General features: G+C 40.5%; 2 protein-coding genes across 7 annotated transcripts in view; one reads left to right on the top strand and one right to left on the bottom strand.

Annotated features, from left to right (window-relative positions):
* The window catches only part of s100pbp (S100P binding protein), a 46,216-nt gene that overhangs the window by 4,084 nt on the left and 15,027 nt on the right, over positions 1–27,105 (top strand). The window contains exons 6-7 of one of the 4 annotated variants that reach the window (XM_088087460.1): positions 1,025–1,121; positions 1,224–3,909. The exons of 2 other annotated variants lie outside the window; for them this stretch is intronic. In XM_088087460.1, coding sequence (XP_087943586.1) covers positions 1,025–1,121; positions 1,224–1,350 — 224 coding nt within the window. In that variant the 3' untranslated portion in view covers positions 1,351–3,909. Of the gene's footprint in view, positions 1–1,024; positions 1,122–1,223; positions 3,910–8,533; positions 8,572–27,105 lie in introns of those variants that run through there. One more of the 4 variants, XM_088087462.1, reaches the window with a different exon arrangement.
* Positions 6,478–27,105, bottom strand: part of fndc5a (fibronectin type III domain containing 5a) — a 46,778-nt gene continuing 26,150 nt past the window's right edge. For 2 of the 3 annotated variants that reach the window (XM_088087463.1, XM_042501242.2), the window contains 5 exons: positions 23,179–23,294; positions 20,924–21,122; positions 14,217–14,306; positions 12,925–13,058; positions 6,478–11,869 (listed from right to left, as the gene is read on the bottom strand). In XM_088087463.1, coding sequence (XP_087943589.1) covers positions 11,810–11,869; positions 12,925–13,058; positions 14,217–14,306; positions 20,924–21,122; positions 23,179–23,294 — 599 coding nt within the window. In that variant the 3' untranslated portion in view covers positions 6,478–11,809. Of the gene's footprint in view, positions 11,870–12,864; positions 13,059–14,216; positions 14,307–20,923; positions 21,123–23,178; positions 23,295–27,105 lie in introns of all 3 variants that reach the window. The other variant, XR_015778665.1, reaches the window with a different exon arrangement.

The raw sequence follows: 27,105 nt of genomic DNA, 5'->3' as shown, positions 1-27,105 counted from the left end.
CTGAATGTCTGCGAGGGCTGGATAGTTGATCTGTTGATATATTCACAGCTGATCAGATCAGATCAGATCGATGGATGAGAGATGTCTGTAAGTTAAAGCAAAGTTTTAGCGAAATTAAAGTTTAGTTTCACTTTTAACGCGCCTGACGTTCTGCTGCTCGTCTCTGCTTCTAACGCGCTATAAAAAACACCCAACAGTGTATATATTTAACTACCACTCCTGATTAACAGCCCAGCTCCAAAAATGTAACCGTGGCAGCGGATGGTTTAGATGTAGTGGTCCACCACAAATCAGTGAACGTGTGAGAAGCCCTGTTATCAGCTCTTCATCCGCCTGAGTCACCGTGACGCTGCAACAATCATTTCCGAGAAGAAAACTTTCAGCTGATTTCAATTTTGGAGCTGTGTGAAATCGGCAAATGTATTTATTTCTGTTGTCATCTCAAGCTGTAATTTTTAAAGATATATTTTTAAACGCGGTGCTCCGATCTGTCTGATCTGTAATGTGTATCTTCGCTAGTGTCTTTGATAAACCCAATCCAACAGTGCCGAAGCTCAGGAATATACTGCGGTGGACGGGGGCTGCATTTAGCCAGCTAAAAAGACGTCTGTCGCTTGAAGCTTATGCTGCACTTCTGTTCTCCACCTTACCTGACTCACTAACCAGGCAACACAGCATCTCCGGTGTTCTGAAAAGTAAAATTACTGCTTTAATCAATGAAGTCTGGTAGCGTTGACATAACTAATTGCTAAAAGGAAAAGGCTTTTTGGACAGCGAACTAAAGTGGTGAAAATATTCCAAGTATAGCATGCCCTTTAACCGATTGATTTAAAAAAAAAAAAATTTGGTGGCTAAAAACGAATTTGTTAAGCGCTTGCTCTGTTTCATTATATGTGTGATGCAGTTTTTTAAAATTTTCTTTTAACCTTGACGTTACTGCAAACAGCAAACAGTGCTTCAGTCCATATGAAAGTCTTTATTTTTAAATCTGGTTTTGAAAAATGCACATTTTTGTTTCCTGAAGATGTCACGTCTGAGCTGCAGAATCTAATGACACATGTGGCCGACCAGACGCCAGGGACAGGCAGGCAGTGGCAGCATCCATCCGACATTACGAGGAGGTATATTTTTTTTTCGTTGGGTTTCTTAATAGTTATGAGGAGGTGTGGATTTAAGGCAGACCTGTCAGCCAATGTAAAATACGAATCTTTGCTTACTTTTAGGAACTACACACGGAGGTTCGGAAACAAACATCCAAAAATGACGCTCCACGAGTGGAAGGCAAAGAACGATACACACAGGCGCTTTTCCAATGTTCCAAAAATTTTTGTAAGAAGTCAGGTTTGCTAAAGTTGTTTGGACATTTTTCTTTGTTGTGTTGTGGAATTATAGTAAGGAAGTCAAGGGTTTCAGGCGTCTTAAATGGCATGCCTTTTTTAATATTTGAAAGTGTGCCTGTTTTAATATGTATTTATGTGTGTTTTGTACTTTTGCAGTTTGTAATGTTGAGCTTGTAATGAGCGCTGAGGTATTCTCATAGAAAAAGAATAAGCAGAACAGACATTGACTCTAATCGGAGAGATGGAGGTTTTTACGTGTGTTGTTGCCATTGCCACCGTTGTAGTGAGGGTAACTTGTATAAACAAACCAACAAGGTGCGAACTGAAGTTATGTGGTTCCTAGCAGAACCACATAACCACATACGGTGTCAAATATGCAATCCGTTTCTATTAGATACGACCATATATCCCTGTTTCTTTTGTTGCCATTAGTGCATGTTTGTTGAAGCGTGGTGTACTGAAGCTGCCTCTGCAGATCGAGTTAGAGCCGCCGCTGAGAGGCAGACCAGCATATTTTCACATCTACCTCAGTGAATTAAGGGTTTAATTCAACTAAACCTGAGTTTGATTGTTTGAACAGCTGACTAACTAGATCATTAACAAAAAAAATTAAGACAGTTTTGGTGAGTTTTGTTTCTGTTGAGCTTAAATGAAAAGTGTTTTATGAAGAGTTAAAAAGGAAGTGAAGCAAATATTTTTTGTAGTCTGGTGAAAGAGAGAAACACGGATTGGTGCACGGTTGTATTATTTTTCTGATAAATAAGAATAGTGGGTATAACAATAGACAGAATCAATGCTAAAATCAAGTGGCACTGAGCAAACACTGCTTATATTGGCTAGTGTTTAGCCACCTAACAAGGTCTACCAAAAAATTCAGTATCAGTTAAAATGTATGCTGTATTTATAATATTTTCACCACTTTACTGTGCAAGCTTTTCATCAGGAAATCAGAGTGATTATTTCAAAGCCACCAGACTCCATTGACAGAGTATTTTTTTTACACTGGGTCTACTGCGGCCTCGATCGATTTGTGTGTAAGGGAAAGAAGAGAAAATATTCAAATATCATGTACACTTACTCTGGTAATGAGGGCTGCGGGCTCGTCCGCAGCGGTACGTTGCTGAGCTTCTGGTAGATTTGATTTCTGAAAGGCGATAACAAAGCAACACAGAAATTAAAGTCAGCAGAGCAGAAATGTCAGATCAGCTGGACCAAAGTGTTTAATTACATATTTGAATGTTTAAGTTACAGCTGGACATGAGAAATAAATCAAAATTTGCTGATATCACCGAGCTCTGCATTTGAAATAAATAGCCAGTTGGCTGTATGGAAGTGATTGTTTTTGTCAGAGCCACATCGTGATGATTCAGTTTTTAGGGCAACCGAGTTTTCAAAACTAGTGATTATGGCCCTTAATGTCCCCGCTGACGTGTGTTGTCAGCATGGAGTCTACAAACAATCATCATTTTCGTTTGTACCAGTCAAAAAACAGCTCAGTGTCTGTTCTGTTTGTTCTCTTTGTGTGGGTATCACGTGCTCATGTTTACAGTCTCAGGCCTGTCCTGACACGTTTGTGTTCCTGTTGACTTCTCGTCTCTTCGACTTCCGATGGCGTCACTTTTGTTTCTGAAAATTATTGTGAAAACGCAACCTGCAGCACTGAAAGTTTTACTATTGAAGAAATTAGGTTGGCATTTTGGATTGCATTATTGCACATTGTCACACGGTCCTGTGACGTTGTCCCTGTTGTCAAGTCCTGTGTGTTTGTGAATTTATGACGTATTCTTTGAAATGTTTAAATGAGGTTTGAGCCTGTCCTGCATGCAAACCTCAGCACATGTATGTTCATGGACATTCCTGCACATTTAGCTCAAAATTGAGTCAACCCTAGCATTTATAATGTCATTTAATATATTTTAGATGTTGGAATTAATCGTTTGTGCCCCACCCAATGTTATGTTGTTAGCAGAAGTGATTGTTTTTAAGGTCTGTTCACCAACATCATAGAAACATTTTTCAACTGTACCCTAAATTGAAATGGAGGATATGTGTGCATTTATATGTCCTCAATAATCTGAATCATCCTCAGACCTGTGGACACTTTTATAGCACTGTTTTGATCCAAAAATTCAATAAAGCGATTCACAACAAGGTCTGTAGTAAAACAGTCTGGGAACCTTGCTTTTGAGCTCTTTAAAGTTAGTTTGTGAGATCCATAAAACAAAATTCCTTTGGAAAATCTTTTTTTTTTTTTTTTTTTTGAGGATGTGTCAGTGGTTTACATATCAAAACCTGGCGAATAAACATGACGCAGAGAGGTTACATGGTAAAATGTTTTAGTGATTTGCGTGAACGGACCTTTTTAACTTAGCAGCAGTGAGCACAGTGCGGTCTGAGCTGCTCGGAGGACTCTGCTCTGCGGTCTCATTAAGGCCCGTAACACTGTGAGAGAAGTGTAAGTGCCACGGGTGCTGAGAGGAGAACTCGGCCCCCAGAGTGAGAGCAGGGTTTGTGTTTGTGTGGGGGCGAGACAGCGCTGATGATGAAGTAGTCATAATAAAACCGAATCTATTCAACTCACATCACGTTTGTCGTTCCCTGTTAATGTTTGGATAATAGTGCCTCACCTTTTAGCTTTATTCTGAGTGTACTTTACATCATGTGGTACAGGCAGACAGAAATGACCCCAGGGAGCCCAAATACACAGACCTTATCAGCATGGGTCCCTCTCGTTGAATAATGCAGGCTGTTAAAGTAGTCCTCTCTGTACAGATAGTGGGGCAGCCATCCCTGGCCAGCCATCCAGAAGGCAGAGGTGTGTGGGTGTCAGTGAAGGCCTCGTGACACACACTGTGCACACTGCAGGGCACGTGCGCAGCAGAGCAGCCGCAGCGCCCTCTCCGCACCTTCCAACAATGTTTCGCCCCTCTAGTGTCACGAGCAAGAGCTCAGTCGTCAGGGAGCAGTCCGTGTTCCTGCCTCGCAGTTCTTCTGCGGCTGTGTTGCTTTTTGTCAAAACAGAAGCAGCAGACTGAGAGATTGAAATGGTACATGACGGCTATAAAATCCCACAGCCTCCTCTCGGCTGCTCGGTCAACCCAGCGGTTGCTCTCGTATTGATGCATGGATGCACGTAATCTAATGTGGGACCGGAGTACGATCAAAGTGATTTGTTGTGTTTTGCTGTTTAGGTTTCATTGATTTGAAAGTCATTACACATTCAGGCACATTTTCTTGCACAAGCTGCTGACTCGACAGTACACGTAGTCTCCTGAAACCATGTAGTTGGGTGAATTTTTCAGGAGAAATAATGTCTTTCTCAGGCAAAACTCATTCCTTTCCAGTAACAGTTCGTAGCTCCGTGTGCTTTTTTTTTTTGATGGAGAAAACTGTGACAGTTGAAGCCTGAGCTTCACATGTTTTATTCACTAAAGAATAAGTCTGTCTTCCTTGGTTCTGACACAGAGACCCCCCCCCCTCCAAAAAACAAAAAAACAAAAAAGATTTTCCTTTGTCCAGAAAGGTTTAGACAATGTTATCTTCACACTTATGTTGCACTTACTTCGCACTTACTTTATGTCACCACTTAAAGGGATGGTTTCAATTTTTTTAACAGGGTTGTATGAGGTACTTATACAGGGACGGTAAATTATAAACAGTGGAAGTACCAGGTTGGAGAAGCAGGCTGGAGACCAACATGCAAGCCAAACATTGTTCTGCAGTTCAGGGGTCAGCAACAAAACACGTTTTAGCCACCTTAAAAATGTCCCACCTAAAATGATATCAATTTAATTTTAGGCTATATTGAGTTTTTTCACTGCTTTACCTCAACGTCAGATAGTGATTTCCAAGAGAAAAATAGATCGTGAAGGGCCGAACAGATAACGTGCCTTTTGTGTGATCGATTCCATTGTTGTCAATGCTGCAGGCACATTCGTAAGCCACACAGACGCCGTCGCAACACGCATGTGCTTCTGAGTGTCTGTTTCTCAGGGTGCAGTGGCCGCACCCTGAGATGAACATTGTTAAACTTTTCGAATGCAGCGGCGCGCATCACATGTTGTGTGAGGAGGAACAACCAAATCACACAACGATCATTTTTGAACAACATGCTATACGATGACGTTTTTAAAAAAAATTTCAATGACCTACTATTCTATGACGTTTTTATGATTTTTGAACGATATACTGTACTATGACGTGTTTTTAGGATTTGTGGAATATGTTGAACTTTTGTAAGGTGACTAAAATACATTTTGCTGCAGCACATTGCTTAACTTCTGTGTCAAACTAAAGCCTGATTCCCCAAACTAGCAGCATAAGGAATGACATCTACTGTATGCAATACACTGACTATGGATAAATTCCCCATACAACCTCGCTTCAAAAATCCTGAACTGTTGCTTTAAGGTATTGACCAAAATAACCCAGCACAAAGTAGTATTGACATTTCTCCAGGTAAACAATACACTGTGAAAAGAAACGAATTATTTTTTTGACCTAAATAAGTGAGTGGGCTGCCTACAAAAACTTAAATTTACTGTATTTGAGAAGAGATGTTGAGGTAATTCTGTAATGATTTAACTTATTTTCTCAAATTCAGTCAACTTAAAAAAAACTAATAACTATGTTAAGTTAAAACAAATATTTTCTTTTTACAGTGTTCCTGCATTCAATTATTTTCGTACCCAGATCTAAAAGAAAAAAAGAATATTGTATAGTTTTATTTGCAGCCTATTACTGCAGGCATTTTTATGCCTGTCCAGGACGGCGATAGCAGTGGCCAGAGGCATTATGTGTTCAGGTTTTTCGTACATCCATACGTCCGTGCGTTCTGTTTTTGAGAGCGCAATATCTCAAGAATGCCTTGATGGAGTTTCTTCAAATCTGGCACAAATGTTCACTTGGACCCAACAATGAACTAGTTAAGTTTTGGTGTTTAAAGATTACTGTGACCTTGCAAAACATGTTTTTGTCTGTAGCTCAAGAATTTGTACGGTAATTATGACATCATTTCACACAAATGTCTAATAGGATAAAATGATAAAGTAATGATATTTTATATCCCAAAGGTCAACTTCACAGTGACAGTATAATATTCTGCAAACTATCTCTTTAATTTCCTTTTTCACATTAAGATCAAACAGACTTTTGTGGAAAACATTAGATATTTTATTGAAGCATACACAAGTAAGCATACACCATATTCTTCATAATTGAAGTTGTGTAACCTTGTGCATAATAGTTAAACCATGCTAGCCCTCATTAAGCAATGACTCCTGTACACTTCATACAATGAATATAAACATGATAGCACTAATAAAGCAGTTCATTTTTCTAAACCATGCTTCTTTGCACATCTCATTCCTATATTTCAAGAACTCATAATGAAATAGTCCAACTCCCGTGTTTCAGTCTAACACAAAATACATATTGTGTAAGTTGTTTTGAAATAGCCGGTGCCTCTTTACTGCCCTGCTTTTCCGTCACAAAGTAGTCCCATCACCGCTACCAAGCATACAGTGTGTTCCAGGCATTTAATCACACATACCGTAGCATGAGAACGCGTCACACTGACAGCATGTCCTCCGTGTGTTAAAAGAGTGGTTCGCCACCGCAGGGCTGAAGTGGAATGTTGAGTTCTTAGTCACCATTAGTGGAAAGTGATAAAGGAAAAAGATTTTTCTGTCTATAGCTGACAGGTGTTTACTTAACCTGTTCCAACCAGAAACACTAATAGTGTCTGGATGGCGTCGCAGTTATAAGTAACATGAATCCAGTCTGATTCTGTAGTAGTAGGAACACTAAGGTCCGTGTACTTCACTGAAGTCCACCACCAGGTTTGACTGTGCGGACTAATTAGGTACCATGATGTTATCCACTAATTCACCCTCTGTGTAGTAATTTAACATAAACACACTTCTATGAAAAATCAATTTCTATTCTGCAGCTGTTTACCGTCGAACTGAGGCTGCTGAGTTATGTGCAGGAGAGCTCACTCAAACACACTGCTTTTATGCAGAAGCTGCAACCTTTAAAGGCATAGTTTGACATTTTGGGAAATATGATTTTATGCCAAGAGTTAGACTGAGGGATCAATATCATTCATGTTTGTATCCTAAATTCGAAGCCTAGTTTCTAGTCTTTAACGTCATGCGGCATTATGCAGCTGCTGTCTTTAGCCAGGGACAGAACAACAAATTCTGAGGCCTAGCAGCCTCTCTGGGCTCCTTCCCCCTTCCTATCTTGATCCATGTCTCTCTCAAACATCTTTTTGAACTGAATTTCTTATGCCTCAGTGCTGGCACTATAGCCATAGCTAAGAGCATTATGTTTTTGGGTTGTCCGTCCGTCCGTCCGTCCGTCTGTCCCGTTCTTATGAACATGATATCTCAAGAACCCTTGAGTGAAAATGCGTTGAATTTGGCACAAACATCCACTTTGACTCAATGGTGAACTTATTAGATATTTTGGTGATCAAAGGTCAAGGTCACTGTGACCTTGCCTTTGTCATTCTTGTAAACCTCTCAAGAATGACGTAAGGAAATTTCTCCAAATTTGGCACAAAAGTCCACTCCAACAACTAGCTTCATATTTATTGTACAGATATAAGAGTGGTATCCGTCTTCTCGTCTAAGTCTGTTAGAAATTCCCAAAATGTCAAACTGTTCTTGAACGGTGAAGTTGGACTACAACCTGCCACCAAAGTGGATTTATACAAAAGCCCTGCATTTAAATTGGTAATAAAGAATACAATATTTACAGTGGCAACATAGAGGAGTGTATCATCTTTTGGAGTTTTAATTTTTATTCAGTTGTTGTGTAACTTTTACTCATGTAGCCAAATCTCACAACTTGCCTGATAGGGTCATCCACACCAAGAGTGATAACTGTAACTATAACTTAGTTAAAAACTACTTTAAAAATCATTCCGACTCAAGTGGATGACAGAGACAATACTACAACTATAACGTCAACAAAAAGGCGAACAATATTATCTGGATTAATTCTAGGGATTTCATGAATGATAAAAAATACTAACAGCCAATCAGAATCTGTCTTATTTAGACATCACATCCAACATAGATCCTGACATCTAATGCTGACCATGTGATGTATGTTTTTATATTGAAAAAGATGTCTGAAGCTCTGGACTGTTATACCGTTTGGTTTTCTTTTTGTTGTTATTTCAGTGAATTTAGTCATCAGTAGTTGATTCGTCTTCCTGACTTCAGCTGATTCTGGCCAGGAGATGGAGTTGTTGACCGCTATCAGAGGAAGAAGACGAAAGAAAAAAAGTCCTTAGTGTTGATTGAAAAAAAAAAACACCTTAATAAAATGATTGAAAGGCTACATAACAGATTTTAAATTCTATCCTCTGAATTTAAAGTACTCAATTTGGGTGCCATCAGTACATTTAAGGGCCAAAAATAAAGTTCTACAAAATAGTTTCAGGGGTGATTACAAGATTGGTGTCTTAATTCAGCTTATCCCTTTCATTTAGGATTTAGGAGCAAGCTTTAGCATGGTATAATCACTTAATCACGGCTATAAATGACTATATTAGCTGTTGGGCTGCAGATTACACAAAAAGTAATTTGACCTGAGACATCCAGCCAAACGGTCTCTGGCACTGATGGGGTCTCTGAAGCTGGTTTGGTCTTTTCTGATGTCGTCTTTTACCATCGCCAGAATGTCACAGCAGCTCTCGAAATACAGTGTTTGATTCTCCCAATTCCTGTCGTCTTTGAAGAATTTCTCAGACTCACATCGTTTATTGTTTCCTGTTTGTTTCTTGTCAACCTCTGCGCAACTTACAGCCAGTAGCAGCTCGTCAACATCCGTTTTCGCGGAGTGCATAGCGCGTGCTCTGCGCTGCTGTTTACACGTTATCGGTCATCAGTGTGGATGCTGACATCATTATAGTTATGGTTATAATTATAGTGCTTGGTGTGAACGGCCCTGTAAGGGGTATTAAATCTGTACAGCATCATACGACACCCTCTGTCCTTACACCCTTGACTCAAATAAAGAAAACGCACTCCTAGCTGAACCTCTGATCTCTAGTTTTAGTTTTACCGATTTAAGCAACCAAAGAGAAGGGGGGTAAATTTACAGCCTACAGGGAATGTCGTTTCGAAATATATTGTTGGCACTCTTAAGACATGGCGCCCGTTCAAAGAAACCATCCAGGGAGACAATCATCATTATCCGTTACTGTGTGGATGGATGCCTATCGATCGCAGAGCCAGCTACCGGGTGCAGTGTTCCCAGGAAAAAAAAATGGATTCAACCTTCAGCTGTAGAAGTTTTCAGTGAAACTCTTAATAAGAGCAGAAGTGGAGGCAGGGAAGCTGCATTGGTAATCATTCTACCGACTCCGCTCAACCTTTTCTGTCTTTCTCTTCCACACTCAAGGCCACGGGAAATGTGACCTGCGCGTGTGTTTTTGTGTGTTTACAATAAGTGACCAGGCAGGATGAGTCGTTAATACAGATTTTCCAGCGGCTGAAAGGCTACCAACCATTATGTTTGGGCAATTATTTAAAGTACTTTTTCATAATTTTCCTCCTCAAAAAGAGTCTTTTCTTATTGCACATAAACAGCGCAATGACATAATGTAATAGAAATACATAACAGCAGAAGAGCGCTATGAAAGAAGCTAAAAAAATCGAAAGGACTCTAAATAAATCACCTTCACCATTAGCAGGGCCCTTTTACACTTTCCACATTAAAGGCTCTTTAAGCCACCAAACAGGAACATGAAATATAAAATGTATTTACACATTCAATGGCAGATTTTCAAAACTTCAGTCTATGTCTTTAATATTTCCTTTAACTTTGCACACACAATTAAATATTATGTGAATGAATTTGACACAAATGTGAGATACAGGGCCTTCTGTCTGGTTAGATAAATCATAAGATACAATTATTTTTAAGGCAGTACTACTGAGTTTGAATCAGCCCTCAAATACACTGTTTACTTTCCTAAAAATGAGTTCCCTCACAGTGCACAGTACTGTATGGCAACAGCTGATTTCTTGCTTTTTTTGTCTCCTCGACGTGGAGTTTCAACGCAAATGTTGACTTTGATTAGTGAAAAAGTTTTGATAGAAGCCCTTCTGTCTTGGTGACACCTGTTGATGTCATAAGGAAGTCTCTGGGTTGAGTGTTGGGCCCGTAAAAAGTTTTTTTTCCTCATGCTTTCCATCAGAAAGTTTCTACAACAGCGCTGAAATACTCTGAAAGTCAATGTGCATGAACATGGCATGCTGGGAGGTTGAGTTTTTTGAACGAACAGGCTACAAGAGTTCGAGTCCTCGCTTCCGCACTTCACCGAAGGCTGTTATTGCTGATATAAGGTATCTCTTCAGACATCCATAGAGTCCAGCCCCCCTTTTCAAAAGTTCATTAATTAGACGAATGCACTCCATCGTGGCTGCTCCTCTCCCTTCCCAGAATGCTTTGAAATCCATCAAAGAGAAAGACACGAGGGAATACTAAAGGGCTCATCCTGGACGTGGAATGTAACATTTCTGATAATAAAAAGCATGAAAGAGGACGAAAGCAAACGTGACCATATGATACCACACCTGGCCGTTACTGTATGTACGTGTTCAGATCAGAGATGCCTCTTGAGTCTTTTCTGGGTGATTCAGCTCTGGCGGTGAGCCAAGTGATCGCTCTAAAGCCGCTCCGGCGTCGTCGCAGCACGTCAAAGAAATGGCTCCAAAGTCAGCCAGGTGGAGTCTGGATTCCCTGAGGGGGGAAAATGAGCTCGGCAGAATGAAAACATTTCCCACAGGAGTTTTCTGCCTGAAAGGGTGGGGATCTAAAAAAAAAATGATACCAGAACAACAGGACTGCTCCAGTGGCACCTCGTTAAAAGTAAAACTACAATAATACACTTGGATAATCAACGGTGTTTACATCCGATACAGAAAGCGTAGAAAACAGGATGTGATGAAGAAAATCAGGTGTCGAATATGAGTTTTCGACAGTGTGGGTGCATCTCAGAGCCGCCCCGTTAATGGGGAAGGTTTGTGGTTGTAGATAACGCACTGAAAGAGAAGAAGGAAGTGACAGAGAGAATGAAAAGGTCTCTGGCTCTGTTCATTTGCTTTGGTCCCTGGGGTTGGTTTATCTGCAGTCTCTCCACCGCCGGAGCCATTTGGCCCTAATCTCTGCTGCCCCATGGTACAGTAGTTATTGAGCACGGTTCGGCCCCTGAACTGTGGCCACAGTCGCTCGGCTGCAGGATCTGCTCTCAGATCAGCTCCGGACTGACCCTCCGGAGTCATGCAGCTTGGCTTCAGCGGCAGGCCCCGTGCCAAAGGAGAGTAAACGCCGCCGAGGGTGGGGCCCACAGTCCCGGCCTCATCTTGACAAGCAGATGGGCTTAAAAGGGGCCCCGCTTGTTTGTGAGAACACAAAGTTTTTTGGATAAAGAGGAGACGTCCTGGCAGTCACACCTCAATGATGTTGACAGATGGCATCCTATTGTTGTTGTTGTTGTTCTTGGGGAACTGTGGGAGGAGAGAGGGAGACGGCAGGTATGAGAAGGCTGGAGGACTCACAGGAAATCACACAATAAGCTTCTTCAATGAGCATGAGGATGCCTCTGTACACTCAGATGTTTTATTGATGTTCGTAGCAGGAGCGTGAAAGGGGTAAAGATTTGTTTTGACGTGTTTTCTGCTCTGGTTTGAAGGCAGGAAATGGATATGATATGGGGCTCTGTGCACTGACCAAAAATAAGAACTTATTTGAAGCCATGTTTGTTATTTGAATGTTGCAGAGTCATGCACATTATGGTGCCATGTTGAAGCTGAGGCTCAGATGACGGGTTTCCATTACAGATTTGCGCCAAGTTTAAGCGATATTTTCAAAAAGTCAATGAAACACAATTGCGAGATGACTGCACTTCTATTAAGTGATGTTCTGCAACTTTACCTCTTGAGAGGAGCGCGGCGGTGGATGTTCAAAACATTGGCAGGTTTATTTATATTGCATCCATCGCACTAGCCGTCATTATTTCCAACCGAAGGTGACATAGGCGTGTTATGTGAGAGATAATGGAAAGGCGAGCCCCTTATACGTGGGAGCGGTCATGTATGAGGGATTTCTGGGAGCTGCTAGTCCACGATTTTACAGAGGAATTGTGGTTTCCAAACTTTCAGATGATCCACTTCACTTTTAAAGAGTTATGCGATGCAATGACAGCTCTTGTAGCTGCATCTTGCTAGCACATAGCCAACCATGTGACCTATAAAAGCCAAAAAAAGTGTTTCCATTGCAGTTTTACAAAATATGGCTTTGTCGAATCGCCTGAAATACCACCTCATGCAAGGGTAAAAATGTTTTTTTTGCGATAAATGGGAGTTGTGGGAGTGTCTCTATTGGACGTATTTTATACTCGCAATTTCAATTTGCGTAATTTGAGGGTTGATGGAAACCCGCCTACTGTGATTGTGCATGAAGTGTCAGTGGAAGAAGTCTAGAAGTGGCCGGGACCATTCACCTGCCCGGCGCCGCTGTGAGGGAGGCACCCGGGGGAGGGAGGAGGGGGGGTGGGTTATACCTTACTGCGCAACAGCCCCCCTGTCGGATGTTCAGGAGTGCTGCATTCGGAGGAGTTTTTGGCTTTGTCCTTGTTGTTGTTGGGCTCGTTGTCTTTGATGATGTCGTACTGGCGGCAGAAGAGAGCGATGACACCTGGGAGGAGATGAGGAGTGTATTCATCATCAGCCAACTCTGCTTAGACACACACGAATGAGCCAGCTTTTGTTTTTCTGTTATTCTTTGTAAAATAACAACAGAAATATTGGGCCTCATGCAGGAGGCAATGTACAAACCAAATTTCTCTTATTTTTGTTTATATCAGTGATTTGGTCTTATTTCGTCAGTACCTTTGTCCTTAAAAGAAAAAAATACTTTCACTGTCCACAAATGGTTGTCCGCTGCGAGAAAAAACAACTATTACATTTGATGAATAATAATAATAATTATTGCGTCCCTTACGAGGACAAGCGGTTACGGACAATGAATGAATGACTGAATTATAATAATCAAATTTTGATTATATTTTAGGCTAATTATAATGATTGGATTGTATAATTTGTTGACAAAAAAATACTGCTATACATAGTCCATTGATCCTAATTACTGTAATGACACTTACACATTTGAGGTATTTTTAATCTCAGACCACGTCTACACCACTGCACTTCAGAAGAATAGGTTGTGCTTTTTACCACGGATATTAAATAACTTTACTTACAAGTTACTTTACACCTTTTGATTTTTGCACACAAACCATCTGAAAATGTACAAGAGCAGCTGAGATGATTAGTGGATCATTTCAAAAATGGATTTGCAAATATATTTTATAATCATTTTAGAATTGTTTCATTGTCCAGCCTCTAAATAAAAATGGGACCTTGCTGCTTATCATTTTGGCTGTTTTAATTATTTTGAGTGATTAACATCCATTCAAAAATTTTTTTTTCTCCTTTTAATATCTTTAAATAAAAATAACCCTTTTATTTGTTTATTTTTAAACAAACATTTTTATTTTCTTATTTTTATTTTATCTATAAACATAGCATCATGAAAAAAAACTGGCATTTAAAGGGTTAAAATTCTGAAAATTGATTCTGATTTAGGCTGATGGTTAAAGTAACAACTCAACGGAAGTAATAATATTAATGTAGAATATTTTTTTAAAGCTTCATTTTTAAAAGCTAATTTTGTGTGCAGAGCAGTACGAGTGTGTAATATAAAAGCGCCCTAAATGAAAATTAAGAGAAACTTCAGAAATTGTTGCTGAGTGAGGCCCACTGTGTGTATAGCTGAGTGCAGTTTTGTTCTCACCTGCCCACATGATAAGTACCACCACGATGATGATGAGCTCCCCCGCCCTCAGCTGGGTGGTCTGGCCCACTTCTTCCATCGTCACTTCGTCTGAGGGATTCGAGGGGGCAGCACATGAAACATTGTGTTAGACGATTATGATTCACTAAAAATGTCAAATCCTGAATAATGACTGAAACACAGGAGGAGGTAGAAATAAATTGTCACTGAATCATTCGCCCCAGACGCACATATTCATCTCATCAGGCTGCGTAAGAGTAAAAGAACAAGGTCGCATTGCTGCTGATCTTCATCAGAGCTCATAATTATCAGAAACTTTTTAAATTAAATTTTCTCTCCCTGCTGCCAGAGTGAAACTATTGTCTCACTGACTCAGATCACCTCTCCTCACCCCAAGTTTGGATAATTTCTCTTTTGCACCCAGTGATCCGTCATAAAGCTTTTGGTGTTACATCCTGCATGGAGGTTTAAGTGTGTCTTGATGTTGAGGCAAGTTGTTGTTAATGAGCTAATTGGCTTTGAGCAGCAAAATGATTCAACACATCAGCAAAACCTTTTCCCATGAAATCAGGATTTTCACTGCGTCTAATGACTGACACTTCAAGCACGCCGAGCTCGGAGGCAAATAAGCCGGCCTCACTGTGTTTGTGCAGCTCGGCTCTGTTGTAATAAGAGTTGCCAGGTTGCTCGATCACAGAATCAGCACACAAATCCTGCGCGTGATAGAAGAGCTTTGCATCAAGCGTCTCCTCAGACGTCAGACGGCTGACGGATCAGGGTGCTGTGATCACAGAGGAGGCTTGTAATTTGAATAACTCTAGCATTTGTGACACGGCTGATTTAACATTCAGATATCAAACAGTAAACAGCTTCTGATATCCATTTCTTCCTCCTATGGTAATTAAGAGACGGAACGACAAAGTAAAAGGGCTGGGCTACGTAGTTTTTCTTTTAGATGACTTTTGGGAGAGCTGAGGTGCATGTTTTCACTTTTTTCTTGCCACAAATTTGTGTTTTTTTCAGTCTTCCCTTGGGTGGAAAAAACAATACTTTAGAGGGGTTTAAAGATGCGCTTTAAGCCTTTGAAGCCTGGGCTCATCTGCTTGATTTACTTCAAAATATGGGAAGAAGTCAATGAGTGACTTAAGAAAAGATGACCTCAAAATTTGTTATTAAGTTAGTAAAAAGTACAAAAATATTAACACAAAAAACAACTGCAAAAGGGAAAAGTTTAAAAAATAAGTAAAGAAAGAAAAGGACCTGAAAACAGTGGTAAAAATGACCCTAAATCTGTAAAAATAATTTGAGATTTATTCTAATGAAAATTAGAAATAAAGGATATTGTATATATATATATTTCTAGCCATTTCTGCCTGGCTTTTTTTTTTTAAAATAATGATGTAAATCTACTGAACTATTTTGGGAAGACATCCATACTTTAGTGTTGCTTTTACTCCACCACTGTGCTCACATAATCATAAGTACTGTCTTTTGTTTTTGACACAAAAGACTGTACGTGCACCTCCTTAACTCTGATCAAAATTTTTAGGGGACCCTCTCACAACTCTCTTTTTATCATAACTTGATTCATTTGGACTATTCTCAGTTATTGCCTTTGCTGTAGTCTTGTTTTTTACCAGACAGTGTGGGGAGAATGGAGAGTTCACTTCTGTTTGTTTCTCACCATTTTTGGAAGCACTCCAGTAATCCCTCTTACCTCAACCAACATAGCCTAAAGTCATCTTTTACTTTTTCCTTTTCCTGCTGCTCCTGAGAGGATAACATCCACCTCTGTCTTTGCTCTCCAAGTTCTCGCTGCACATGTAGAGCAGAGCAGACCTGATTGAACTTTTCTGCTCTGTCACTTTATCCATTTGGGGCTTTCACTGACGTACTCTTTTATTTGACAAAGTTGCAGTTCAAGGTCTGCACTGTTACCCTGGAGATCTTGAACTTCCTCACACAGTTTTTTTAAGGGTTGATGTCACCATTTCACAGCCGTCTTATTCCCCGAATGCTCTGTCAATCGAGTGCTTATACCCGTTGAAAATCTCAGTCTAGACTCTCTACATCTGTAAGGAACAGCAGCACTTGTCAGCCACTCTTCTCCAGTTGCCATTATGTCTTAAATTACAGGTGTGGCGAAGTAATGGCAGGGAGCTGAAGCACAGGTGGCTGCAACAAGTAAAGAAGCAACTATTTTCAAAAGACTGACTCCGGCTCGGGCATCTTCAACTAAACACAGCCAGATGCGTACGTGAGCCGCTATAGAGATATTTCTTGTGAGATCGCTAATGGGGCTGATTCTCTGAGCGCCTTGTGGAGTCAAAAGATCACACAGATGCCGAAGATGAAGAGAAGGCTTCATCGAGGCCATTGGGGATTCTTCATATCAGAGCGTGATGCAGAGATAAAGCTATGAAAAAAAAAGAAGCTAATCATAGCACTCAGGATCAATCCTCACCAGCCTCAATTAAATTCCATCATCATCTTTGAAGCTGCATGACCGTCAAGAGAAAAATCAAAGAGAGACGTGCGTTGTTTCTCCTTGCAGTTTTACGCCTGCATCCCTCTTTTAAACAAAGCAGTGGCACGCAGTAAGTTTTTCTTGCCCTGCTGAGCGTTGTGGAAGTCAGAGGCTTGATCTGAAGTTCACTGCAGCGTAGAGAGCGCTCCTATCCTTTTATTAGATGCAGGGGGTGACATTTGGAGGGCCCAGTGTGACAGATACCCCACGCTCCAGTGGCTTTCAGCAACAAGCAATTCTGCCGATCAATTGGCCTCTGTTGGCTGGTGTTAACTAATCAAAGCACAGCGGCCCGGGGCGTCTGAAACCGTGGCCGGCCGGCCTCTCTGGGGCTAACTGGTCAGCTGTAACACCTCTGATGCGCACTGACCATTCGCTGCACAAGCTTTTATGAATGAATGACTTTAAAGTGCAAATTGCTTTTGGGATTGCAACACATAACGTGACACGGGAGGAGAATTTGTTGCTGTTTTGTCACTTCTGTAATCTTATATTCAGTTTTCATACTTTGATCTGAAGCTCTTTAGATCATTATTACCGTAGATGGACCTATTATGTTTAAGGCGGACAAACAAACAATGTTTTTGCGATAATCTGCCCTCCAGAAATGTCATTTTGTAGATTGTGACTGCTATGACATAAACTTTATCTTTAGGGATTAATTCAGCATTTTTGGAAAGTTTGAGCTTTGCCTATAGTAGGGGCAAGAAGTCTGGACATATGGGCCTCTGCTGCTTTCATTTTACATTTGACTTATCTTAAAGGGACAGTTCACCCCCCAAATCAAAGGCACATATTTTTCCTGTTATCCGTGGTGGTAATTATCAATCTGGTTTGTTGCGTGTGAGTTGCCAAGTGTTGGAGATATCTGCTGTAGAGATGTCATGGGGGTGAGCTATCCTACCAGATGACGCAATATAGTGAAAAAGTAGTCATCCGGCTGGGTTTTGCTGGCTCTCAGCTGTTGCTGGAACTACAGGCTGTACCTTCACAATTCATATTGCCCGCCACACATACTTCCACCGTGGACACAAAGAGTATTGAAGTGGATCAAGAGACATATGCTCCCCTCTCTCGCTCTAAAACTTGGACTGAAATTCAATCAAAGAGTGAAACTAGGCAGTGCTCAAATATAAATCAAGATTCTGTTATTCAGTTGCCTATCTCTCGCTTTGAATATAACATGTCTCAGCTTACTGTTTAACTATAATATGAGTTTGCTTCTGGCCAACTGGCAGTCATTGTTTCACATTTTTGAGTTTGTGTTATGTCACCCACCAGTGGGAGCATTTATTGGTCTGGGGTGGCGCAGTGCATTCTGGTAGTTGTAGGTTTTCTAACTCTTGAACACAAGTGTCCTTTTTCTGTTTTCTCTGGTCATGTAACACCAGTGCCAAAGGTATTTGGCATCTTTCAACTGCATAGACAGCCTATTTTTACTCGACGGCCATCTTTCCAGCAGTGAAATTCTTCCTTAAAGCAGAAACTGATATCTCTCCAACAGTCTCACTCTCAAAATGGAAGCAAATGAGCATATTTCCCAAAGTGTTGAGCTTTTTTTTAAGTACCACAGCCATATAGGATTCTCCATTTGTCTTTTATGTGGCTACTTCTACTTCAGTGGCAACAAAGTGTGAAAGAAAGTATTGTTCATCCTCTGGGATGCAGCAGAGCTGAGGGAGGCTGTCTGGAGAGAGATCTCGCTGTATTTTACCGCAGCCTTGTTTTGACATACATATCAATCTCCTTTGTGACAGAAGAAAGGCGAAACTTTTGCTCCATCCTTGTTTTTGAGAGTTTTCCTGTGGGCCGGAGAGAGGAAGTTCTCCGTTTATGAGATCTGAGGAGACCAATGAGCCTTGATTGCTGTACTTACTTATCCAGAGAGTGTACATCTGTGTAAAAACACACACCAAAGAGTAGAATAGCCAAAGAGTATAATTTACAGGATTTCTTATTTTTCTGCATCCTTGTCCCCCTCTGTTCCCTCCTCCTCTCTTCCCCTGATGCATCATCTCTTTTTTCTGTTTTTTTTTTTTGTGTGCATTTTTTCCCTCATCTCTCTGGCTTCCTTTGATCTGCTGAAGCTTAGACCCATTGTGAAAGAGGAAATTAGATGAAAACACGGAATAATCCGGCATTTCGGGCTCATCCTTTGCTCTTTCCACCGAGATCAGCATGATACGGCAGAACAGAAGGGCTGAGCAGTCGAGCGAGCACGCTGAAAACCTCCCTTTTCTTCTAGGGACATTTGCCTGTCATTTCGAGACAATGGACAAACTCAGAGACTCCCTCTCCCACACTCTGTCCGCTGCAATTATCTGCAGTAAATGACAAACTCTATTTTTCTCTGTTTGGCTCATCGCTGTAGCAGTTCTTTTCAATAACCATTAAATAGACACTTTTGTTGTCGTCAGTTTGCAGAATAACGAGCAGGTAATGTCACACTGAATCAACATTTCAATTTTATAAGAATAGTGTAGAAATAAAAGGATAAGTGATCACCTGTTGGAGTTGGAAAAAAGGGGCAAATCATGCAAAATAACTGAATGTTCATTTTGATGCTGTTGTGAATCCTGAATTGTACCGACACTGATTTTCTGCTGAATTACAAAATGTTGACTTGAGGAACATCTGCTCATCTGTCATCGAGAGGCTTCATTGTTCCAATGTAGCTAAGCTAATTAAACAGACATCCTTGAGCAGGCGGCGCAAATGAGACAGAGAAGGATGTGCGGTGTTGAACTGTGAAGTTGTTGTTGTGTACGAATGAAGGATGATGAATCGCAGACCTGCTCTCTGTGGAGATCCGCTTTGGATGGTGGGAAATGTGTGTGGAGCGAGGAAATCTCTTTTGCTTTGCAGGGGGATAGGGACTCTGACTCGCTGTGTGTGCAGAGCCTGCAAATATGTGGAAATCTTACATTTTTGGGAAATGGGTGATTGAACTGAGGCTGCTTCTTCTAACAGCCTCATACATGCATCAACTGCATTCAAACTCAACAACCTCATTAAAAAACTGGAAGTATGCTCTCTGGGATGCGGTGACGGCCTGCTCATTTTAAAGGAATTATGAGACATTTTTAAAAAGACTTGCAGAGAGCTGAGTGGTCTCAATCTTCCCGATTGATACCACTCTTCATGTTTGTTTGTCTCTCTGGCTGAAGCCTCATGCTGTAAAAATGTGAATGACAAACTTTTTCTTTCAACAGTGCAATTTCCTGTTGCCATTGTTCCTCATAAAAAAATCATTATTACTGTCAGTATATTTCTTTGTGTGTCCCTTTGTCTGCTGAGCATGTTTGTGGTTATGAGGCACTCTTGATTGTTTCTGTGCATTGTGCATGAGCTGCAGCTCCTGCTCTGTCTTCACCGCCTTTGAAAACAGCGGGCGAGAGAATCAGATCTGCAAACTCAAGGAAACAAGCATGTGCATGTCCACAAAAGGATAACATCTTTTGTTTATCTGGATCCGGTGCGGTTATTGATTTCTGTGAATTCTGAAACAACACGCAGACAAACACTTTCTGTGCTAATTAGGCCTCAGTGGTGAGAGGAGCACGTCTGCAGAGCTCTGCGATGGTGGTACATGTGTCTGCCAGCCAACTGGCCACCAGAACAGAAGTTCCGCCTCTCTCTGGCTCCACACTTTGGGAGTATCGAAGTATAGCTCACATGAGAGATGAGTGTAAATGAGAGGAAGAATAGATGGAGCAGAGCCTCAGCCAAAAGCGCATTGATTCGCCACCCCTCGCCGCTCTGAGTGCCTCCTCTCTGTGTCTGATAAATGCCTCTCCTCATTTTGGTTTACTGTGCAGTTGTGCTGGGTGCATGCGGGGTGAGGCCCGCAGTGGCACGTCAATACACAATGAAGTATGCCCCCCCTCTCGGCACTTTTATTCCCTGAGTAGTGGTCAGCGGGGGTGAGCTTCAGGAGCACTCTGTTGTGAAATTTCATTTCACGCTTTGCGTGTCTATTGATTTTTATTGGTCTTTAGACAAAATCAGTCAAGATATTGTCAAAAGGCTAAGTCCCCTCTGCACTCGCTGTCGTGAAGAGGACAGAAACAGAGCGAGGAAGAGTTCAGTTCTTTTTCTTTAAGTGTGGATGTGTTGGATGACTGAGCAAACGTTTGTGTGTGTGTGTGTGTGTGTGTGTTTCGTCTTGGCGCCACTTTACCTTTACTCTTAGAGGCCTGAGTCTCGGCCTCCTTGGGCGTTCGGAAGCGCAGGGGTTCGCTCAGCGGGCTTGTCCCAGACATGCTGATGGACTGGACATGCACAATGTAGTCTGTCTCTTCCTCCAAGTCCCATAATGCACAGGAACGTGTGGTGGTGTTGACCTCCTGGATGAATCGCAGCATGCGCACGTCTTTCTTCTGTTGGCGTATGACACGGGAGAGGATGGTGAGCATTCAGTGAGGTATTTATCGGCCCTCTGACTTTAAGACAAAATTTACATTATAATTTATGATTTAATTTATCTCTGATGGGGCAGAGATTGACGTAAAGTTGGACCTAGCAAAAGAATTTGGACATTGAAAGCAATGCTAATGTTGTACAAGTTGGGCTGTTATACATAAACACCTCACTGTTTAAGCACAACAGTTCAGCGTTTTAGGAAATCTGCTTTCAAGAGTCAACATGTCTTTTTTGACAACACAAAGCTGGAGCCAGGAGTGCATTAGCTTAGCTTAGCATGGAGGCTATGGGCAAGAAATTGTCTGACTTTCTTTTATTTGTTGTATTTTATATATAAACAACCAAGATATAACATTTTAAATAGAGAAATTTAGGTCCTGGTTGGTGCCTGTCACCTTGGCAAGATGCCTGCCAAGCTGCAGACCACGGTCCGAGACCAATAAGCAACATAACTGCTGTGTTTCCAGCAGCTGTTGCGACCCACTGTTGTTTTACCGCCGTCGACAGTGGCACACAGAGTGGCTGACAATAACACTCTCCCGTATTTTAAGCCATAACATTATCTTTTCCTGACCATAACCAAGTGTGCCTAGACATAACAAAACTTTAACCCTTTGAAACCTGAACTGACATCAGTTTTTTTTGTGTTTAGACACCTTTCACAAGCATTCAAATCTTTTGAACCTGGGTAAATTGGTTTGATTTCTTGAACTTGGCAAGAAATATCCTGCAAGTTGCAAGAAATTTGCAAATGGTGACAAGTAAAAGACAGAGAGAGAGAGAGAGAGAGAGAGAGAAATGTATGAAAAAATTAGCAAGAAACTTGGGAAGATGTTCCAGACAGAAAAATCTATGTATAATTCTTAGAATTTTATATTTAAAATGTATTACTTTCCCCCCCCTCCAGGTATTTAATTAAAAAAAGGAAAAAAAAATATATTTTTTTCTTCAGGTAGTTTTCTGTAACTTTTTTTTTTAATTTCTTGTTAAGTTGCTCATTACCACGTTTCCTTTTTTTTTCTCATATATTTTTTGGGGGCGTTTTTGCCTTTAATCGATAGGACAGCACAAGTGTGAAAGGGGGAGAGAGAGAGGGGTGACATGCAGCAAAGGGCCGAGGCTGGAATCGAACCCGCGGCCGCTGCCGCGAGGACACGGCCTCTATACATAGGGTGCTTGCTCTATCAACTGACCCACCAGGCACCCCCATTACCACATTTCTGTGTTTTTCTTCCCTTGAAAGAAATCAAGCCAATTTCCCCAGGTTTTAAAGGGTTAACCGCAGCATTGTTAAAAAAAGACACGTAAAGTATTAACATATCTGATACATAATAATCTTTTTTTTAAAGAAACATACAATACCAACATGTATCGGGTGATTGGGTTGCAGTAAGCTTGTAGCTATTCCAACAGCTATAATAATATACCTAGGTTAAGAAAAAAATTGACCCAATGTAATGTAGCAAGCACACTATTGACAGATGTGTGTTTCTGCTACTAATTGCTTTTTCAGAGAGAACATTGTACCTGCAGAATATCACAGCTCACATCTTCAGGATTTCTTCCTCCTCTGCACAAGCACGCCTCTGTAGCACTGTGACCCTCACTGACCCCGCAGCTGTCCTCCTCCTTCATGTCTCCCCTACCTCCTTAATGAATGTGTGATTGTGTCGTAGAGTCTCGCTTGTCAAGTAATGCGATTAATGTGTGTGTGTGAGCAGCGTAATATGTGTTAGAATTGACAGCAAATAATATCACTTTTTACCACGTCACAGAGCTGTCACTGTCTGCTGTTGTCAAAGAGCAGACAGGCCGTCCAACGGGATCCAGCATCCTGTGGTAATTCCCATAATGCACACTGACTCTGCACATCACGGTAAAGACAACTGCACATGGCAGCAAACAAGCAGTGATTGATCCTGTTAGTGTTTGTGTGGTTTATCCAGCCTGCTGTAACATTTACATACAGTATATATCCAGCATGAGTGTCTGTCCTGTATGTGCACTGCTCACCTGCTGTGTGATGGCAAAGCCAATAACGGGGTCTCCCTCGGGGATGTCCCATGTCACCACAGCAGAGTTTGCTTTCACTGCTTTGATGGTCACATTGACAGGAGGCGACAAGCTATCTGCAAACACACAGAGAGAGAAATGAAAGCTTGTTTTATCGTCTGCCGTATGAAATGAGGAGCTCTGCTGGTTGCAGAAATGGCCGCCGGTGTGGCAGGAAGCCAAATTCAGTGGTGTTAAGAAAGGGCTCAGCCGATCTGTTATGTAAGGTGGAACCAACGAGTACAGAAACACAAAACAATTCCTCAGAGTGTCACAGTGCCTCGTGCCCAGCAGACGCTGTGGTACGTATGATGGGATGGATCAGTGCGGTGTGCGTGTAGAGTAAAATCAGTCCCAGCATCCATGAGGACCTAAAGTTTTAAAAATGGACTGGATGGATTGCCATGAAATTGCGTGCAGACATGCATGGTGCTCAGAGGTTAAATCCTGCTGTTGGCTTCACTTCCAGCACCGTCATGATGTTCACATTTGTGGTTTTAAGTGAAATGTCTCGACAACTTTTAGATGGATTGCCATGAACATCCATAAAGACGTTCTTGTCTCCCTCAGGATGAACTGTAATAACTTTAGTGATCCCTTAATTTTTACTCCAGCAGAAGCAGTAGCAGCATCAGCAGTACAAAATTTAAATTTCTTCAATGCTTTGATTTATGAACTTCAAAGCTTCCCATCAGCCTCAGTTACAATTTGTGTTTGGCAAATGTAGCAAAAGTAAGATGGCAAACAGTGTAAACATAACACCTGCTTAGCATCAAGTTTATTATAGTTAAATAAAATGAAATAAAAATTGAGACTAGATATGTATAACATTTCTGTAAATTTAGTAAAATAAAAAATAGGCTTTACAAAAAAACCTGGAAATTAATAATCACTGAAACAATTTGGTATACTCAATAGAATAAAATAAAATAGAAGAAGATTGAATTATATATATATATATATATATATATATATATATATATATATATATATATATATATATGTATGTATAAATTAGTCAACTTTGCCAACACAGCAAGCATGAAGAGACATTGGTCCATATGTTCATTGAGACGTCTGTGTGACTGTGAGTCAATTACCTTCACAAAGTTGTGAAGATAATTATAATACAAATACAACTTATAATACAAAGTCTGAACTTAACCTCCTGAGACCTGAGGTTTTCTTTTTTTATGCATTTTTCTATTTTAAATTTCTCCTAGCTATTTGGGATTAGTAGCACCAGACAAATATTAAAAATGAAGCATTGTCTTGAACATTTTGAACAGTTTTGGAAAAAAATAATGTCATCATAAGAGGACAATGGGTTTATTATTAATAGTTGTAGATATGAAACAGTTTATTTGAATGACTTATATTTTGTAACTCTGTAGGTTAGGGGTCACAGTTCAAATCTAAAACTGTTCAAAACTGTTCATTTTGATGCCTGAACATGGCTGTTCAAAAGTAAAATTTGAATAACAATAAAATAAAATATGAACTTATCTTGCTCTATCTTCCAAACTTGGAGTACCCCTCCTGTCTGTCTGTCACATCTAATTCTCCTGTGAGAAATGCTGCAATAATAAAGTCCCAATGTCTTCTAACAAGTACTTCCTAATATACAGCATGTTAGCTTGTTACTATGGCCTGTATTGGTCACATTTTATGCCATATTAAACTACAAATGTTAAGCATAGATCAACAAGTTTCAACCTTTAAATTTGATTAGATCTTGTATCAGCTGTTGTTTTTACTTATTTTTTCTTACAATTCTTAGCATATTATGCCTTTGCAACCACCGGCAAAAAAAGTGTCCACGAGTGAGGACGACAGGTATAAGTCCAGCACACTGAAGTACAAGAAGCAGCAAACACAAAGAGTGATGTCTTCATATGAAGATGCAGGGTTGAAGGAGGTTAAATCTTGCCCCAGACAAATTTGCTCATATTATGAAAACAAAACAAAAACTAATACTGAAACTAATGAATAGCCTACTGGAGTAAAAGTTAACATTAAAAAAAAATACAAACTAAACTAAAATAAACAAACCAACTCTGGAAACCAAGTGAAACTAAACTGAATTGGAAAAAACAATGAAAAACAACCTAATGAAAAGCACAAAACTGTAGTAACACTGCTAAGAATGTTCGTCATTGCGATGTTTGTGCAGCCTCTCAGAGCTGCTTGGCTGTAGGCTTTTTATCTGTCTGACGTTCAACACACAACTCACAGACATTCAAAACTTTTCTTTTCGGTATTTTTAATAACACAGTTTTAATGATAAAAAGAGTTATGAAAGTCTCAAAGACAGAAAAGCCCAAATCGACTGTTAACTCGCCATGAGTTAACGAGAAGTCAACCAACCGTAACTGTGCCGACGAGAAGAAATGAATCTATCCGTTTCGCGCTCTGGATTTATCATTTTCTTTTTGTCTTTCTGTCTGTCTGAGCTTACCTAATGGCCACTGAGATTTCAAACGATTTAACTTTGTCGGAAAAGCTACCAAATCTGCGCTTAATTCAGTCCCCCGAAAACCCAAGTGAACATTGCCGCGGAGCTCTTTGATGCCGGGCAACATACAGCATATTGCAAAGTACAAAGATCGGGCCAGAATACATTATGTATAGAACAGACATAAAATAACTATTGGCACATACCAAATCTATCTCTCATTAAAAGTGTGTTTAAAACTGAACGTAGTGAAAGACACTGACTACAGTAAGTCCTCATTAAAATCTACAGCTGAAGTGTCCGCTGACCTGTTTCAATGTTTTTAACGATTCTGTGAAGTTCTGAAACAGACTGAAATACAAGTACGGTGAAATGAAAACACAAGGCAGGTCACCGAGTGCAAGAATTGACAATAATGACTCAAATAATTAAGTGTGAGATTAGGTGTGTGTTTTTGTGTTGATGTGAACTTTGGTCGCCCCTGCTGCTGCCAAATAACTCTCTAATTACTGTACGTGTTGCCCCAGTCTGCACAGCACACACACACACATACACACATACACACACACACACAAACACACACACACCTAATGCGTGCAGTATTAAATGAGCGTGTGCAGGTCAGATGATCAAAGTGCCTGCAGCAGAGAATACATCGCTTTGCCTCAAATGAGTGTAGAATTGGTTTTTCATTTTCACTGTTTTTACAATCTCATCTTCTGTATGTTTTTTGGTCTCATAAAACTCATTTCGAGTAACTGCATCAACCGAAACGGACTGAAAAGTTCATTGACTTGCAGTACGAGAGTAGCAAAATATTGTGGCTCCATATTTTATGACACAAAAACATGACTGTGTGCACCATAGAGGTGGACACAGATTATAATTCCAAGTAAATCTGATCAGTTTTGACTCGCAAACAAGTTATTTTATACCGTCTATGCTCCCAAAGTGTGCCCTTTGTTTTCATTTAGCTGCAGTTAATGCCCAAGAGGCTAATTAAATCTCATACTGCCTGAAAATGCTGATTTTCTAAAAGAGAGGCCAGAAAATAATCAATCAGTTAATAAGATAAGTTGATCTTGGATACTTTATTTAATAACAGCCTTGTGCCAAACTACTTTTTAAGTGATTTCACTTTTGCAGACAAATTTCCAGTGTTTTGCCTCAGTTGGTGTGTGCTCCTGAGATCTCCACTGTTTAGTGTAAGGTGGTTAAAAACCTAGCCCGAGCTGTCTTTTTATTTTTTGTCTTTACGTTCCAACAAAATCAAACATGTTTAAAATTAAATACGTTTTTAGTCTTGGCTCATGCAAATGGTGAATTTTAATGATGAGAACAACCAATAGCTGCGCTCTCTTCGGCACCAAACAAGAAGCAGCAAACTGGGTAGACAGTAAACATGGAGGGGACTGCAGGGAGGTGCAAGAACA

This window comes from Plectropomus leopardus, chromosome 14 (genome assembly GCF_026936395.1).
Source record: "Plectropomus leopardus strain MGB_pleo_1.0 chromosome 14, ASM2693639v1, whole genome shotgun sequence".
Classification (NCBI taxonomy): Eukaryota; Metazoa; Chordata; class Actinopteri; order Perciformes; family Serranidae; genus Plectropomus; species Plectropomus leopardus.
The sequence above is the reverse complement of the archived record's forward strand: the minus strand, read 5'-3'. Positions and strand labels throughout refer to the sequence as shown.